Raw genomic sequence first — 13859 nt, 5'->3', positions numbered from 1 at the left:
GAAATCATAAAGATCAGATCAGAAATAAATGAAAAAGAAATAAAGGAAATGATAGCAAAGATCAATAAAACTAAAACCTGGTTCTTTGAGAAGATAAAGAAAATTGATAAACCATTAGCCAGACTTATCAAGAAAAAAAGGAAGCAGACTCAAATCAACGGAATTACAAATGAAAAGGGAGAAGTAACAACTGACACTGCAGAAATACGAAGGATCATGAGAGATTACTACAAGCAGCTATATGCCAATAAAATGGACAACCTGGAAGGAATGGACAAATTCCTAGAAAAGTACAACCTTCCAAGACTGAATCAGGAAGAAATAGAAAATATGAACAGAACAATCACAAGCACTGAAATTGAAACTGTGATTAAATATCTTCCAACAAACAAAAGCCAGGGACCAGATGGCTTCACAGGTGAATTCTATCAAACATTTAGAGAAGAGTTGACACCCATCCTTCTCAGACTCTTCCAAAATATAGCAGAGGTTGGAACACTCCCAAACTCATTCTGTGAGGCCACCATCACCCTGATACCAACATCAGACAAGATATCACAAAAAAAAGAAGACTACAGGCCAGTATCACTGATGAACATAGATGCTGTTCACTGATGAACATTGATGAAAACTCTCCAAAAAGTAGGAATAGAGGGAACCTACATCAACCTAATAAAGGCCATATATGACAGACCCACAGCCAACATCATTGTTGATGGTGAAAAACTGAAAGCATTTCCTCTAAGATTAGGAACAAGAGAAGGGTGTCCACTCTCACCACTATTGTTCAACATAGTTTTGGAAGTTTTAGCCATAGCAATCAGAGGAAAAAAAGAAATTAAAAAATCCAAATCTTTACAGAAGAAGTAAAACTGTCACTGTTTGCTGATGACATGATACCGTACCTAGAGAATCCTAAGGATGCTACGAGAAACCTACTAGAGCTAATCAATGAATTTAGTAGAGTAGCAGGATACAAAATTAATGCACAGAAATCTGTTGCATTCCTATACACTGACAATGGAAGATCAGAAGGAGAAACTAAGGAAACACTCCCATTTACCATTGCAACAAAAAGAATAAAATTCCTAGGAATAAACTTACCTAAGGAGGTAAAAGACCTGTACTCAGAAAACTATAAGACACTGCTTAAAGAGATAGAAGATGTTACAAACAGTTGGAGAGATATACCATGTTCTTGGATTGGAATAATCAACATTGTGAAAATGACTATACTACCCAAAGCAATCTACAGATTCAGTGCAATCCCTATCAAACTACCAATGGCATTTTCCCCAGAACTGGGACAAAAAATTTTACAAATTTTATGGACACACAAAAGACTCCGAATAGCCAAAGCAATCTTGAGAATGAAAAACGGAGCTGGAGGAATCAGGCTCCCAGACTTCAGACTACACTACAAAGCTACAATAATCAAGACAGTATGGTACTGGCACAAAACCAGAAATACAGATAAGTGGAACAGGATAGGAAGCCCAGAGATAAACCCATGCACATATGTTCACCTTATCTTTGATAAAGGAGGCAAGAATATACAATGGAGGAAAGACAGCCTCTTCAATAAGTGGTGCCAGGAAAACTGGACAGCTACGTGTAAAAGAATGAAATTAGAACACTCCCTAACACCATACACAAAAATAAACTCTAAATGGATTAAAGACCTAAATGTAAGGCCAAACACTATAAAACTCTTAGAGGAAAACATAGGCAGAACACTCTATGACACAAAGCACCTGGCAAAGGATTAATCTCCAAAATATACAGGCAGCTCATGCAGCTCAATATCAAAAAAACAGACAACCCAATCCAAAAATGGGCAGAAGACCTAAATAGACATTTCTTCAAAGAAGGTATACAGATTGCCAACAAACACATGTAAGGATGTTGTACATCACTAATCATTAGAGAAATGCAAATCAAAACCATGATGAGGTATCACCTCACAGTAGTCAGAATGGCCATCATTGAAAAATCTAGAAACAATAAATGCTGGAGAGTGTGTGGAGAATAAGAAACCCTCTTGTACTGTGGTGGGAATGTAAATTGACACAGCCACTATGGAGAACAGTGTGGAGTTTCCTTAAAAAACTAAAAATAGAATTACCATATGACCCAGCAATCCCACTATTGGGCATATACCCTGAGAAAACCATAATTCAAAAAGAGACATGTATCAAAATGTTCAATGCAGCACTATTTACAATAGCCTGGAAATGGAAGCAACCTAAGTGTCCATTGACAGATGAATGGATAAAGAAGATGTGGAAAATATATGCAATGGAATATTACTCAGCCATAAAAAGAAATGAAATTGAGTCATTTGTAGTGAGGTGGATGGATCTAGAGTCTGTCATACAGAGTGAAGTCAGAAAGAGAAAAACATATACCCTATGCTAACACGTATATATGGAATCTAAAAAAAAAAGAGAAAGGTTCTCAAGAACCTAGGGGCAGAACAGGAATAAAGATGCAGATGTAGAGAATGGAGTTGAGGACATGGGGAGGTGGAAGGGTAAGCTGGGACGAAGTGAGAGAGTGGCATGGACATATATACACTACCAAATGTAAAATAGATAGCTAGTGGAAAGCAGCCACATAGCACAGGGAGATCAGCTTGGTGCTTTTGACCACCTAAAGGGGTGGGATAGGGAGGGTAGGAGGGAGATGCAAGAGGGAGCAGATATGGGGGTATATGTATATGTATAGCTGTTTCACTTTGTTATAAAGCAGAAACTAACACACCATTGTAAAGCAATTATACTCCAAGAAAGATGTTAAAAAATATGTTAAAAAAAGTGTGCTGTTATGAAGTTAGCACATGAATAAAGGAGAAGCTTGGTGAAAGAGCATTTTATTATGCTATAGATATTCTCTAGCATTGATATCAACAAGCTGGGATTAGTTTGGATCTACAGCTTCTTGGGTAGGAACCTAGTTAGTTGAAATATTGTATGTGAGAAATGGCTCTCAGTGGGCCAGTGTCAGTTGTGGGAAGCTCTGTTTGTTAGAAATAACCATGTCATTAATGTTCTGGGTACACAGTTGACACAGATGCACAAACCATAGATTTGTCCAAGCTGGAGGAATTTTAGAGATCAACCACTTTATTATACAATTGAGGGAACTAAGAGGTCAAGTGATTTGACCATGGCCTATAGGCAGTCAACAGCTCAGTTTCTGACACCCAGGCTGGCACCCTTTTCCACATGGCACAGGACAATTGAATAGAAAGTATATTTATTGAGACCCACACACATGACCAAACTGGAGTGGCGGTATGGCAGTGGCTGTCACTTTAGAAGATGAAATCTCCTTGGTACAGTTACTGGTAAAGTAAGAGATCAAATATAAAGAATGAAGCTGAATTGGGATGGATATAGGGGGGTTCAAATGGGAAAAACATCAGCTTTCGAAAATGCAGTGAAGGATCACCAGGCATGTAAACAATGACTATGAGTTAATAGTTATACAAGTGTGAGTACCATGTGGATGCATGAATGCCAAGTGGGAAGGACTCATGAGGTAATTCTGCCATTATACTCTCAATTAATCATTCCTTTACTATGTATAGTTTTGAATGTTATGAATGCTAGAGTTACAGAAGGCTCTGGAGAGATTTCAGAGTAGGGAAATAAATGTAAGTAGTTGGGACGTGGCTGGGAATGGTGATCCTGAAAGGTGGACTTTAAAGGGAGACTGGGTAACAGATGTCTTGAAAGGATTTTACCCAACTTACTATAATCATCCCTTTAAAATCTCCACTTTATATAAAATGTGACAAAACTGATTTAGGACTGAAGAATATGAGCTAGATGTAGGTAAAACTCTACACATGGTATGAGTTGTGTAGTCCGCTTTCAAAATTTGAGTGATGTAATGTGAACAATGTCCTTCTAAACATTCATTTGAAAGATCAGATGGATTCTTCTGTTTCTGTGCTAATATGATCCTACGTGAAAGTGGAGAGGGTTGTTAGACAACTGACTACTTACTATTCTTTGCTTCCTTTAGTGGAAAAAGGGAGAACAGCAAGGTGGAGCTGAAGTCTGAGGGCTGGAGCTCTGTTTTTGTTTTTGGAGCTCTGTTTCTGCTCAGTCACTTCAGCTCCCATTAATCTCTAACCTTCTTCAGTTATTTTGTTAAAATGAACAATAGCAATAGCAGCAGCAGCGTAGCTAATATTTAGTGAATGCTCACTCTGGGCTGCACGCTGTACTAAGTGCTTTACATCCATCTTTTGCCTATTACTATTGGGTTGGCCAATAAGTTCGTTCGGGGTTTTCTGTAACATCTTACAGGAAAACCCAAACGAAAATTTTGACCAACCCAATACTTAACTTCTCTGTGCTTCAGTTTCTTCATTTGTAAAGTATGGAGAATAATAGCATCTACTTCTTGTGATAATCAAATGAGTTCATATATGAAAAGTGTTTAGAACAGTCTTTAGCAAATAGTATTTAAGTAATAGTTATTATCTCATTTTTTAATCTTCAGAGCAAATCTTCAAAAGTAGTGGTTGCTGCTACTTACTCCCCCATTTACAGATAAGCAAACTGAGACTCAAAGAGTTTAATGAACTTTTTTCAAGATCATAAAGATAGTAAGGGACAGAATAAGGACTTAAACTTCCATGTCTTGTGCTTTTTAACCCCTCTGCCATTTTGGTCCTCCCCTTCCAGGCACCTAAGCCCCAGCCACACAACATTAAACTTCTCTGATTAGTACTGGATCCTTATGTTGAACACATCGTGAGCTTTCAAATCTCTCTACAGTTTGCTCATTTTATTATTTCCTTTCTCTGAAATGGCTTTCCTAACTTTGTCAAGTAGATAAAATTATCCTTCAAGACTGAGTTCAGCTGCCACCTTTTCTCTCACCTTCCTTCTCCTATCTTCACAGAGTTAATTGCTTGTCTGTGTTTCTTTTACACTTATCTCATATCTCTCTTTCAGCACTTACCACATTGTCTCATAATTTGTTCGTGTCTCTGCTGCTAAATGGTGAACTATGAGAGAACCAGTAAAAACTAAAATTTATTTAAGATGCTAGACTCTCTTCTAAAGGTTTCATAAGGATGCACTCATTGAATCCTCTCAATAACACCAGGATGTATGCTGTATTATCCCTTTTTTATTGAGGAGGCATAGAAAGGTTAAGTAACTTGTCCAAGATGATATATGCAGTAGACACACAATAAATGATTGTTGAATTGAATTATATTTGAGTAAAAATATTTACTAAAAATGATCAAAATTTCTTTTTTTCCCTGGAGAAAATGAAGTCTCTAAGATGGAGGAGAAAAGAACAAACTCCTCTTTCATCTAGTCCAATTTATTTTCTTAAAGCTATGAAAAGAAACAGCTAATTAACTTTAGCTAGTTGAAGCTCAATTATCAATTCAGCTTTAAAGTTTTTTAATAATATAATAACTTTTTCCCATGCTATAGTAAATGACTTACTTCCCATTAATCATTATTCCCATGATCTTGAATACCCATATAAGTTAAATGTTATTTTATTGTCTGTTCAAAACTTCATAATCCAGGACATGCATTACAGTGTCAATTTTAATACTGTGTCAAGAACCTATAATTTTCCAAACACACAGAGAAAAAAGGCACTGTTTTCTGCCTCTAAGCCAAGCTTGAGAACCTGTCTTTCTGAGGATGATGAGATCCTATGGCACCAGAAGGAGCTAAGGGACTAGATGTGAATGCCAGGTGTGAATAATTTCAAACCCCAAACCACCTGTTACTCCTTTAAGGCCTTTTTTCACAGTCACTCAGAGGGAAACACACTCTTTTTTACTTTGCTCTGGGGCCTTTCAGGGCTCCAGCCCTTGTATTAACTGCCTAATCTGGTGGGAGGAAAACTAGCTTTAAAAGCCTTTTAATCTAAAGGGTTTGAGCAGCTAATAGACATCATCCCCTTGGCAAAAGGATGTGATATAAAAACTGCTCCATTTTAAAAACAAGGTCTTATTTATATAATCCTTTTATAAAGTTAAAGCCTCTTGGTTTAAATATATTTTTTAGAGCTTGTTACAATGCAGTAAATGGCAAAATGAGTTAGCCAAAACAATCTTTTCTCCATTGCCCCAGTTCTCAATAGCCCTTTAGCTTATTTGACTGCTTCGACTGATGGCAAAAAATAATCCAGTCATTTCCAAATGCTCCCTTAGTTTTAAGCACTGTATAGACTAATTATGAACTTGTGCCTCAAAATTGAGCAATTCTATAATTTTAATATGGTATAAAAAAAGTTTGTGAGAGAATTAGGAAAGTCACAGAACACTAGCATACCCAGAGTTAAGAACAAAAGAAAAATGTCAGCGACAAACAATTATCTTAGTAGACCCTGCAATTTCCATTAAAAACATTTATGAGACTATTAACAAACATGAAAGTGATGCATTTTTGCATAGAAAAACAGACTCACGTGATTCTAGAATCGTAAATAACCCATAATTCTGGTAATCATCGGTCTTGTATTTAGCCAGTACTTGAAACACTATTTGTCATCTTATCTTTTTAATTTTCTTTTTAATATAAAGTTAATATAAGTTGGAGTTTTTGTTTTGCTTTGTTTTAATAACAATATAGTTTATGCTGCATGTGGAATAAAGAATGGAACAAAGTAAATTTATCTAATGTAAAGTAAATTTATCTACAGAAGTGAAGGGTTTTGGTTCTGTTTGCAACTGTCCTACAGTAATCCCCATTGCAACACAATGCGCTATTACATGCCTTAGCTGAAAAGGATATGTCTCTATAATTGTAAGTACATTTCATTGTATTTGCAATAGAAGTAAATTTTGGAGGCCAAATAAACTTTTCAGCTGATGAGGGCAGGGGTAGGGAGTTTTGTTGTATCTCCAGTAAGGAATAAGAAAAACACTAAAGGAGTAGCATGCTTTCATAATAAAAGATATGTACCCTGTTTCACAGGTTATTCCCATCTTTGCTTGAGCACCATGGGAGGCCCCCTGGGAATTGACATCTTAGTGCCTTCCTTTGATTGCACTTTACCCAGGCATGCTCATGCTAACTTGCAGGAAGGTACGAGTATGGAAGAAAGAACATCTTCCTGTCATTTGAAGGAATTGAAATATCTCCACGTGGAAGTGGAGAGTCAGGAGTGGGAGGACTTTAACACTCAGGGTTTGCTGTTACTTTGTGTAAGCACTAACAACGAGGGAACTCAGGGTTCCAAAACACAGCACGGGTGATTCATCTAAATGAAATGTGAGCAGAATGAGGGGGCTCCCTCTGAATTGAGGGAGTATGATATATAAAAGATCCCAGGGAATACTGGGAAAGATAGGGGATAAGGCATGAAGGGAAAATGGAAGACAGTCCATTTATGGTCATTAATATCAAGTCCATTTTAGAAACATTTACTATTTTAACACTTGTAACTTGTTGCTACTACATATTTAATTCTGTTCTGCCTGTTTTCTACTGTGCTCTCAGCACCAAGCTCCGTGCCCAACACATATTTGTTGAGTGAATGAATAAATAAGCATTTCAGTTAGTATTCATGGATGTAGAGGCAAATGGATAAGGGGCCATAACCATGTAAAGACAAATCAGTTATTAACCTCTATGAAAAATGCTGGTGTTGAAACCCAACCAGCTAACATTTGAGAAGATAATTCAGTCAATAGGTTGTCCCACAAATAATTTTAAAATCTAGTCACTATGGTTAATTTTGTATTATTTAAATGGAGCCTCCGTGAGAAACTGAGCCAGTTACTCACCTCCTTCTGCCTCAGTTAATATCTGCATAGGATTTCACAGTCACAGACTTTAATGCCTAGCTCCAGCCAGGCATCTCACAAATAAATCCACTGTACACAAAAGGAACCAGATGAGATTATAGACACATCCATGCAAACACATCACCACTATTAAGGAAAACAATGTAAAGCCTGTTCAACTCAGATGTAATTAGTCCTAGAGGGACACATTATTACTGATAAAGGGTTTTTCTCACAGGGAAGTTGGACTCCCCAGTGGGAATGTATTTTTATGGGTTGAAGATTAGTAACATTTTCAAATTGAATTAGTTGCAACTGTTTTTCAATATTGAATATTGGAATGGGTGCCAAAATAGATAAGGTGATTTGGTCCTTGAGTAACTGAAGCAGACTTTTATTTTATATGATTGCTACCATTACTTATTGACTTACAAATAGCATTGATTAACTGGGGATGTATCTCACCCACTGCTTGCCCCTTGACCTGAAATGCCAAGTTAGTCAAGAGTAGGCTTAAATGAGAGTCACTACAGTTCAGTATTATTCACTGATCACTGGGGTTGATCACTTACCAAAGCTGTTGGAATATGTTGTTCCAAATAGCTAGGTAGAATCAGGCAATCTCACTTGGTTGTTGCTCTTGACTCCCCAGTCTCCTAGTCTTAATCCATGCCTCAGGTTTTTGTGTGTATAATGGAGGCCAGTGTTGATACAACCTGGTCTCTCTGGCCTCAAGATCATTTTTGAATTTTCTGCTGATTGCTGGTGATATTTGAACCTCTAAGCGAAGCTCTTTATAAATATAGTCATGGTAATTATGTCTCTACTGTAAACTTTTTGAGTTGGAAACATAATGTTATCCCAATATCTTTTGATAGCATTTCCTTAATTGTATTTTAGACAATGAGATTTTAGTACCAAAAGGGGTCTTTATTGCTAGATTCAGTTCACTGTTGTACATTAAATTTTGTCTCAGATCCAATCAACTTTGGTATGAAGTAAAAATGAGTTCAAACAGAGTGCTCACTAAATCATGGCTTGAGCTCTCCTTATATGAGCAAAACTGAATTGTTGCGTATATCATTGAAATATTTCAATGATTTATTTTTCCTTACTTATATTTATATTGATGTTTCCTTTACAGAAACACTGTAGCAATAAAGAATTCTGTTCCATTAGATTCCTCATCTTATTTTTCAAGTACCAAATACAAATAAAAACCCCAAACAAAAACAATGAATAACAAACAAAAACAATAACAACTTTTCTGGTTTTGTCATAATGTAATTGTAAACCATTCTTCTTACAAGTTATGTATTTAGAATCCAAAATTTCTACCATGGCCCAAAATAAAATGTGATGTTTATATTAAAATTCTGAACCAACCAACTAAGCAGGTTTACATCTTTAAATATTACTGGCTTGTAAGAATAAATAGGATAAATACGACAAAAGCTACCAAATAATGCTTTTGCAGATAATATTATTTGTCAGTTTATCAGCTTTAGGTTCCCCATCATTCATGCATTTTCAGTTCCAGAATATAGTAGCTACAAAAATAAAGAAACAAAACCATAATAAAGCTAGTCTTCCTATTTTGTGCTTGCCTCCCAATTAAAAAAAAAAATTAAGTGCCAAAAATGTAAAATTTATTCCAAGAAAAGTAACAGGCTACACAAGTTAAATTTTGGCAAATGCAACTTTATATTGAAATTCACACATCTGTATCTTGAAGAATGAGACTCACAGACTCTAATGTATTTCTGAAATACTAGAAATCATATTATAAGCTTTCACAAGTTAAAACTGAAATAATTTAAACGACCAATACACTGAATGTGCAGAAAGTATAAACAAGACTGTGCCTTCGGTAGAATAAAGGCTTTACAAATTGTGCAGGATGTCATACTAAGGCTGTGGTCTCCCCTTGACAGCTGACTTAAAATATAAACACACATCAACTGCCTGCTTCTTAGAACACACTAGAATGGGTAGCACAACTCAGAAGAAAATCTCATTATCCCAGTGATGTGCGCCTTTATTTTCAAACCATGTGAGGAAAAAGGAAAAAGAGTATTAAATGATCGTCCATGCACTTCCAGTTGCATGACCATGACCAGTTACTGATTCAATTTCCCATGACTCCAATTTGCTCCAATGCTAAATAAGATGAAAGATACTAGATAATCCTTTAAGGCAACATGTGTTTATTCTGCATTATTAGAACTGCTCAATTGTGACCGGTTGGTACCATTAATGTTGCCTCCCAGACCAGTATCTAGTATTTGTAAAATATAGATGAATTGGAAAAACTTTATACCAAATCAACAAAAACCACATAATACAGTTCGATGCTAGCAATTTCACTAGTAGGTAAGGAAAGTGGTATTTAGAAACAGTAATGTATTAATACAAAAAAAGTAAACTCTAATTGGAACCAATATACTGCTTTGGAATGCCCCCCAAAACTTACAAGGCGATTTTTTAAAAGTGTGGTAATCCAATAATTCATGGCATGTCTTTAGTGAATTACAGTACTTTAAGTCCCCAAATATTTTAGTCCTTGCAAAACAATAATAGTATGAAATGTTTTAAAGTCTTCAAACTTCTAAAATTAGTTTTTATCAACACATTTACCTCATGTCAACTTAATTTATTAAGATGTCCAATGCTAATTGTTTTTTTTGATGTTTTTTCATAAGTAGTGATATACACAGCGTTTAGCACTGATACTTAGCACCTGCTACTTTCATTATCTAGTTTTCAACCACATAAAGAAACTTAGGGCAGTGGTTCAGTCCTTTCTTAATTACAAACCTTCGCCGGCAGTCAGCAGGATCACTCTGAGATTTAAAATAGGATTATAGGTGAACTATTGCAAAGACTGCAGAATGTTGCCCAAATCCTTATAACTGCTGATCCCATTCTTGATTTTCTTCTCAAGAAATGGCTACAGGCCACAATTGCTTAGCAGAGAAGGTTAGTGTTTCACAAGGCTAAAGATTTACAGATGCTCCTTCATATAACACAGTAAGGTTCCCTTGGTAACCTGGATTTTCTGCAGTAAAGAAGGGTTGTGCTGAAACAGCGCCTCAGCTCCCTGTTGGAGAAAATGCAGACAAAAGGATTGATTCCTGCTTGGGCAAAACTCATCCAGACAGCGGCTGTTAGAAATCCCCCTGGTACTACAGGCCCTCTTGCAAAAACTCTCCAGTAACAGGCCACCAGGTAGGGGCCCCACAAGGTTAAGAAGAGAAAAGTCATTATATAGAACATTCTGCTGATTCTTTTCTCCATTTTGAACTCATCTAAGACCAATAGCCTTCTTCTGCTCGTGGTGTTTGCATTTTGCCTGATGCCCAGCAAGGTGGGTGGTGTGGGACCCCTTCCAAATCCTGCTAGCCAATTGGCAGCTGCCTGGCCACTGGCTCCAGGGCCATGAAAAGTCCAGTTCTGGCTGACTGCTGCTACAAACTGGACTGGCTTCATTTTCCTTCGGTCGTGGACAAAAAATATCAGCTTGAGGTAGACAAGCTGTGTAGCTAGGAGGATGAGGGCAAGGAGCAGCATAAATCCTAAGGAATCATTAGCCCTGAAGGAGCGGTGTTGGAAGGTACATTGATCTTCTTCCCTAATGAATGAGTAAGTGCCCACATCCAAAACTGGGGGGAATGCCATGGCCACAGACAGAGTCCACACCATGCAGATCACAGCCAGACACGTCCAAAAGGTCAGCCTCTTTGTATAGAAGCGGTGATGGGCAATAGCTAAGTATCTGGTGACACTGATACAGAAGAGCATGAAAGCAGTGTGGAAACAGGACAAAACCCCCAGAAAGGCAATCACTTTGCAAGTCAGAGTCCCATAAGTCCAGGTAGAGCCATTTTTGACAGAGTTGAATACAAATGGGAAACAAATTGCAGATCTGAGGATATCTGAACAACAAAGATCCAACAGGAAGTAGTAAGGTGCTCTATGCAAGGTCTTATCTTTCACTAGCAAAATGGAGATCAGAAGGTTGCCCACCACGCTGACTCCTATTATGAAACCCAAGGAAGTCAGTTTCAGAAAGGCTGTTAGAGGAGAGAGATTTTGCAAAATGTTGTCAGCTGCATGGCTATAGTTCGCCATAGATGGATGGAGGATAAAGATACAGCCTCAGTCAAGTCTCATGATCTAGATATAAGAACAAGGAAAAGATATATCCATACATTTTACTGAAAATGTAATCCACAAAGAGAACTGATCCGATCTGCAGTCATGCTTCCTCTTTTCTTCCATTTGATTTGCCATCAGAATATCTGGAAAAAAAAAAAAAGAGCTATCAGTTCTAAAGTTAACAAGCAATGATGTCAGGCAGTGCTAACATAAAGCTGTTCATTTATGGGGAAGCAAATAAAGTTTTAATTTTGAATAGTATTATTTGCTTTAGTATTTTTGCTTGAGATTTCAGAGAATTGGCTTGTTTAGTTTTCTGAGCTAGATGAATTTTGAAATGTCCCTATTTAAAAGAACATAAATTTGATTGGGCACCTTTAGGAGAGAAGGAATAAAATGTTCCCCAGTTGTAAAATGCCAGTCCAGGAGTTAATCACTAGTGTTGCAATGGAATCTACAAGATTGCTAATAGGAGACAGAGGAGAGACTGCCCACATTTATCTGAGGTCTGTTAGTATCTGTCAGTGTTTTCCCCGCAGCTTCTCTGCTGATATGGATCCAAAGAACCCTTCCAAAATATATGTCTTTTAACTCAAGTGCCACTATTCATGCTGCATATTATAAGAGGAATATTTGTTGATTCATCTTAAAGCATGATTTCAACAGTAGACTTCTAAATTAATAGGAACTTGTCCGAGGATTTGATGTGATTTAATCTTTTGTCTTTCCCTCCCCACCCCCCCTCCCCATTTTTGGTAAATCTTTTCTCTTTTAAACCCACATGATTATTAAAAATGGTTAATGTAAATATTGGTCAGGGAAACACCCAGAGGAATAATGCACTTATATTTGTAAACCGTGGCTGCCTGAATTAAAACGAATTTAACATGAACCTATATTTCTTGGGCAATTAAGCTTTTCCCATTTACACTGATAATCTTTGTTGCAAATCGCAAGTGGCTTCATTTTAAAACAAAATGCACATTGTCTCCTAGGTGTTGGGGAGCCCCACCAGGGAAATCGGCTTTCTCTGTTATTCCCACCAAGCATGTTTCCTTTGCCACTTCTCACTTGCCCGGAATATGCTGATAGAAGCCCAGGCAACACTGCGTTCGATGATTTTAATTTCCCCACCGGTACATCCCCGGGTAAATACCGATCGCATCATGCAACATTACGAAACCTGAAATCCGCCACCCCTGGATTTATAATGGGGGGGTGGAGGAGGGGGAGGGGGAGAGAGACATGCATTACATACGCGAAGATGGGGAGAGATTGCTTCTGTGCTGCAAGGGAACTGTTCCCGGTGATTCGCAGTCTGATATTCCTCAGTCTTGCAACGCTTTCCAGAAATGGAGCTCTCAATAAGCCCTACTGAAGATGCATTGTCTGAATGTACTTCCATTATGCAGTTTATTGTCAAAAAAAAAAAAAAAAAAAAAAAAAAACTCAAGGAGGGCTCTTTCCCGGTGAACCTGCAGTTTCATCAACACTGTGCGCCCCCTCCCCCCAAACTTAACCGAGAGTATATCCTCCTACCTGTTGGTGTTGGATATCCCGACAGACTATAGCTTCTTCTTTCTATAAATTGCTGATTTTTTTTTTTGCCTTAGTGCCTTGACTGAGCATCCAGGCAGGGCTCGGCGGCGCCTGCGCGCTGGAGCCTCCTTGAGCTCCAGCCGCGTCCTCCCCTGTCGCAGCGGCACCGTCTCCCCCAGTAACGCAGGGGCAGCGGCGGCAGCGGTGGCGAGGGCGGCGGCAGGGGCTGCCTCAGCCTCTGTGGAGCCAACAGGAGCCCCGACCCGTTTCCAGAGCGGGCTGGGTTTATTGAATGTCCTGTCCTGTTGAACTGGCAAAATTGGCCTGTGTCCCCTTGCGGCTCCTTCTGAACTTTTTTTCCCTCCCTGCACTGGAGTGGGGT

The 13859-nt window shown here is 38.0% G+C and overlaps 1 protein-coding gene across 1 annotated transcript; it reads right to left on the bottom strand.

Annotated features, from left to right (window-relative positions):
• Positions 1-9465: 9465 nt before the first annotated feature.
• On the bottom strand, positions 9466-13592 carry GPR85 (G protein-coupled receptor 85). The gene is made up of 3 exons (XM_007115270.1): positions 13478-13592; positions 13197-13312; positions 9466-12081 (listed from the first exon to the last, which is right to left on the bottom strand). The coding sequence occupies exon 3, from the start codon at positions 11909-11911 to the stop codon at positions 10799-10801; it is 1113 nt and encodes a 370-aa protein (XP_007115332.1). The 5' UTR covers positions 11912-12081; positions 13197-13312; positions 13478-13592; the 3' UTR covers positions 9466-10798.
• Between the last annotated feature and the right edge of the window lie 267 nt (positions 13593-13859).

The sequence above is a fragment of the Physeter macrocephalus genome, chromosome 5, assembly GCF_002837175.3.
Source record: "Physeter macrocephalus isolate SW-GA chromosome 5, ASM283717v5, whole genome shotgun sequence".
Lineage (NCBI taxonomy): Eukaryota > Metazoa > Chordata > Mammalia > Artiodactyla > Physeteridae > Physeter > Physeter macrocephalus.
The sequence above is the reverse complement of the archived record's forward strand: the minus strand, read 5'-3'. Positions and strand labels throughout refer to the sequence as shown.

Excerpts from the sequence above, each read along its gene's own strand:
- GPR85 (XM_007115270.1), bottom strand. The coding sequence starts at position 11,911 with ATGGCGAACTATAGCCATGCAGCTGACAACATTTTGCAAAATCTCTCT.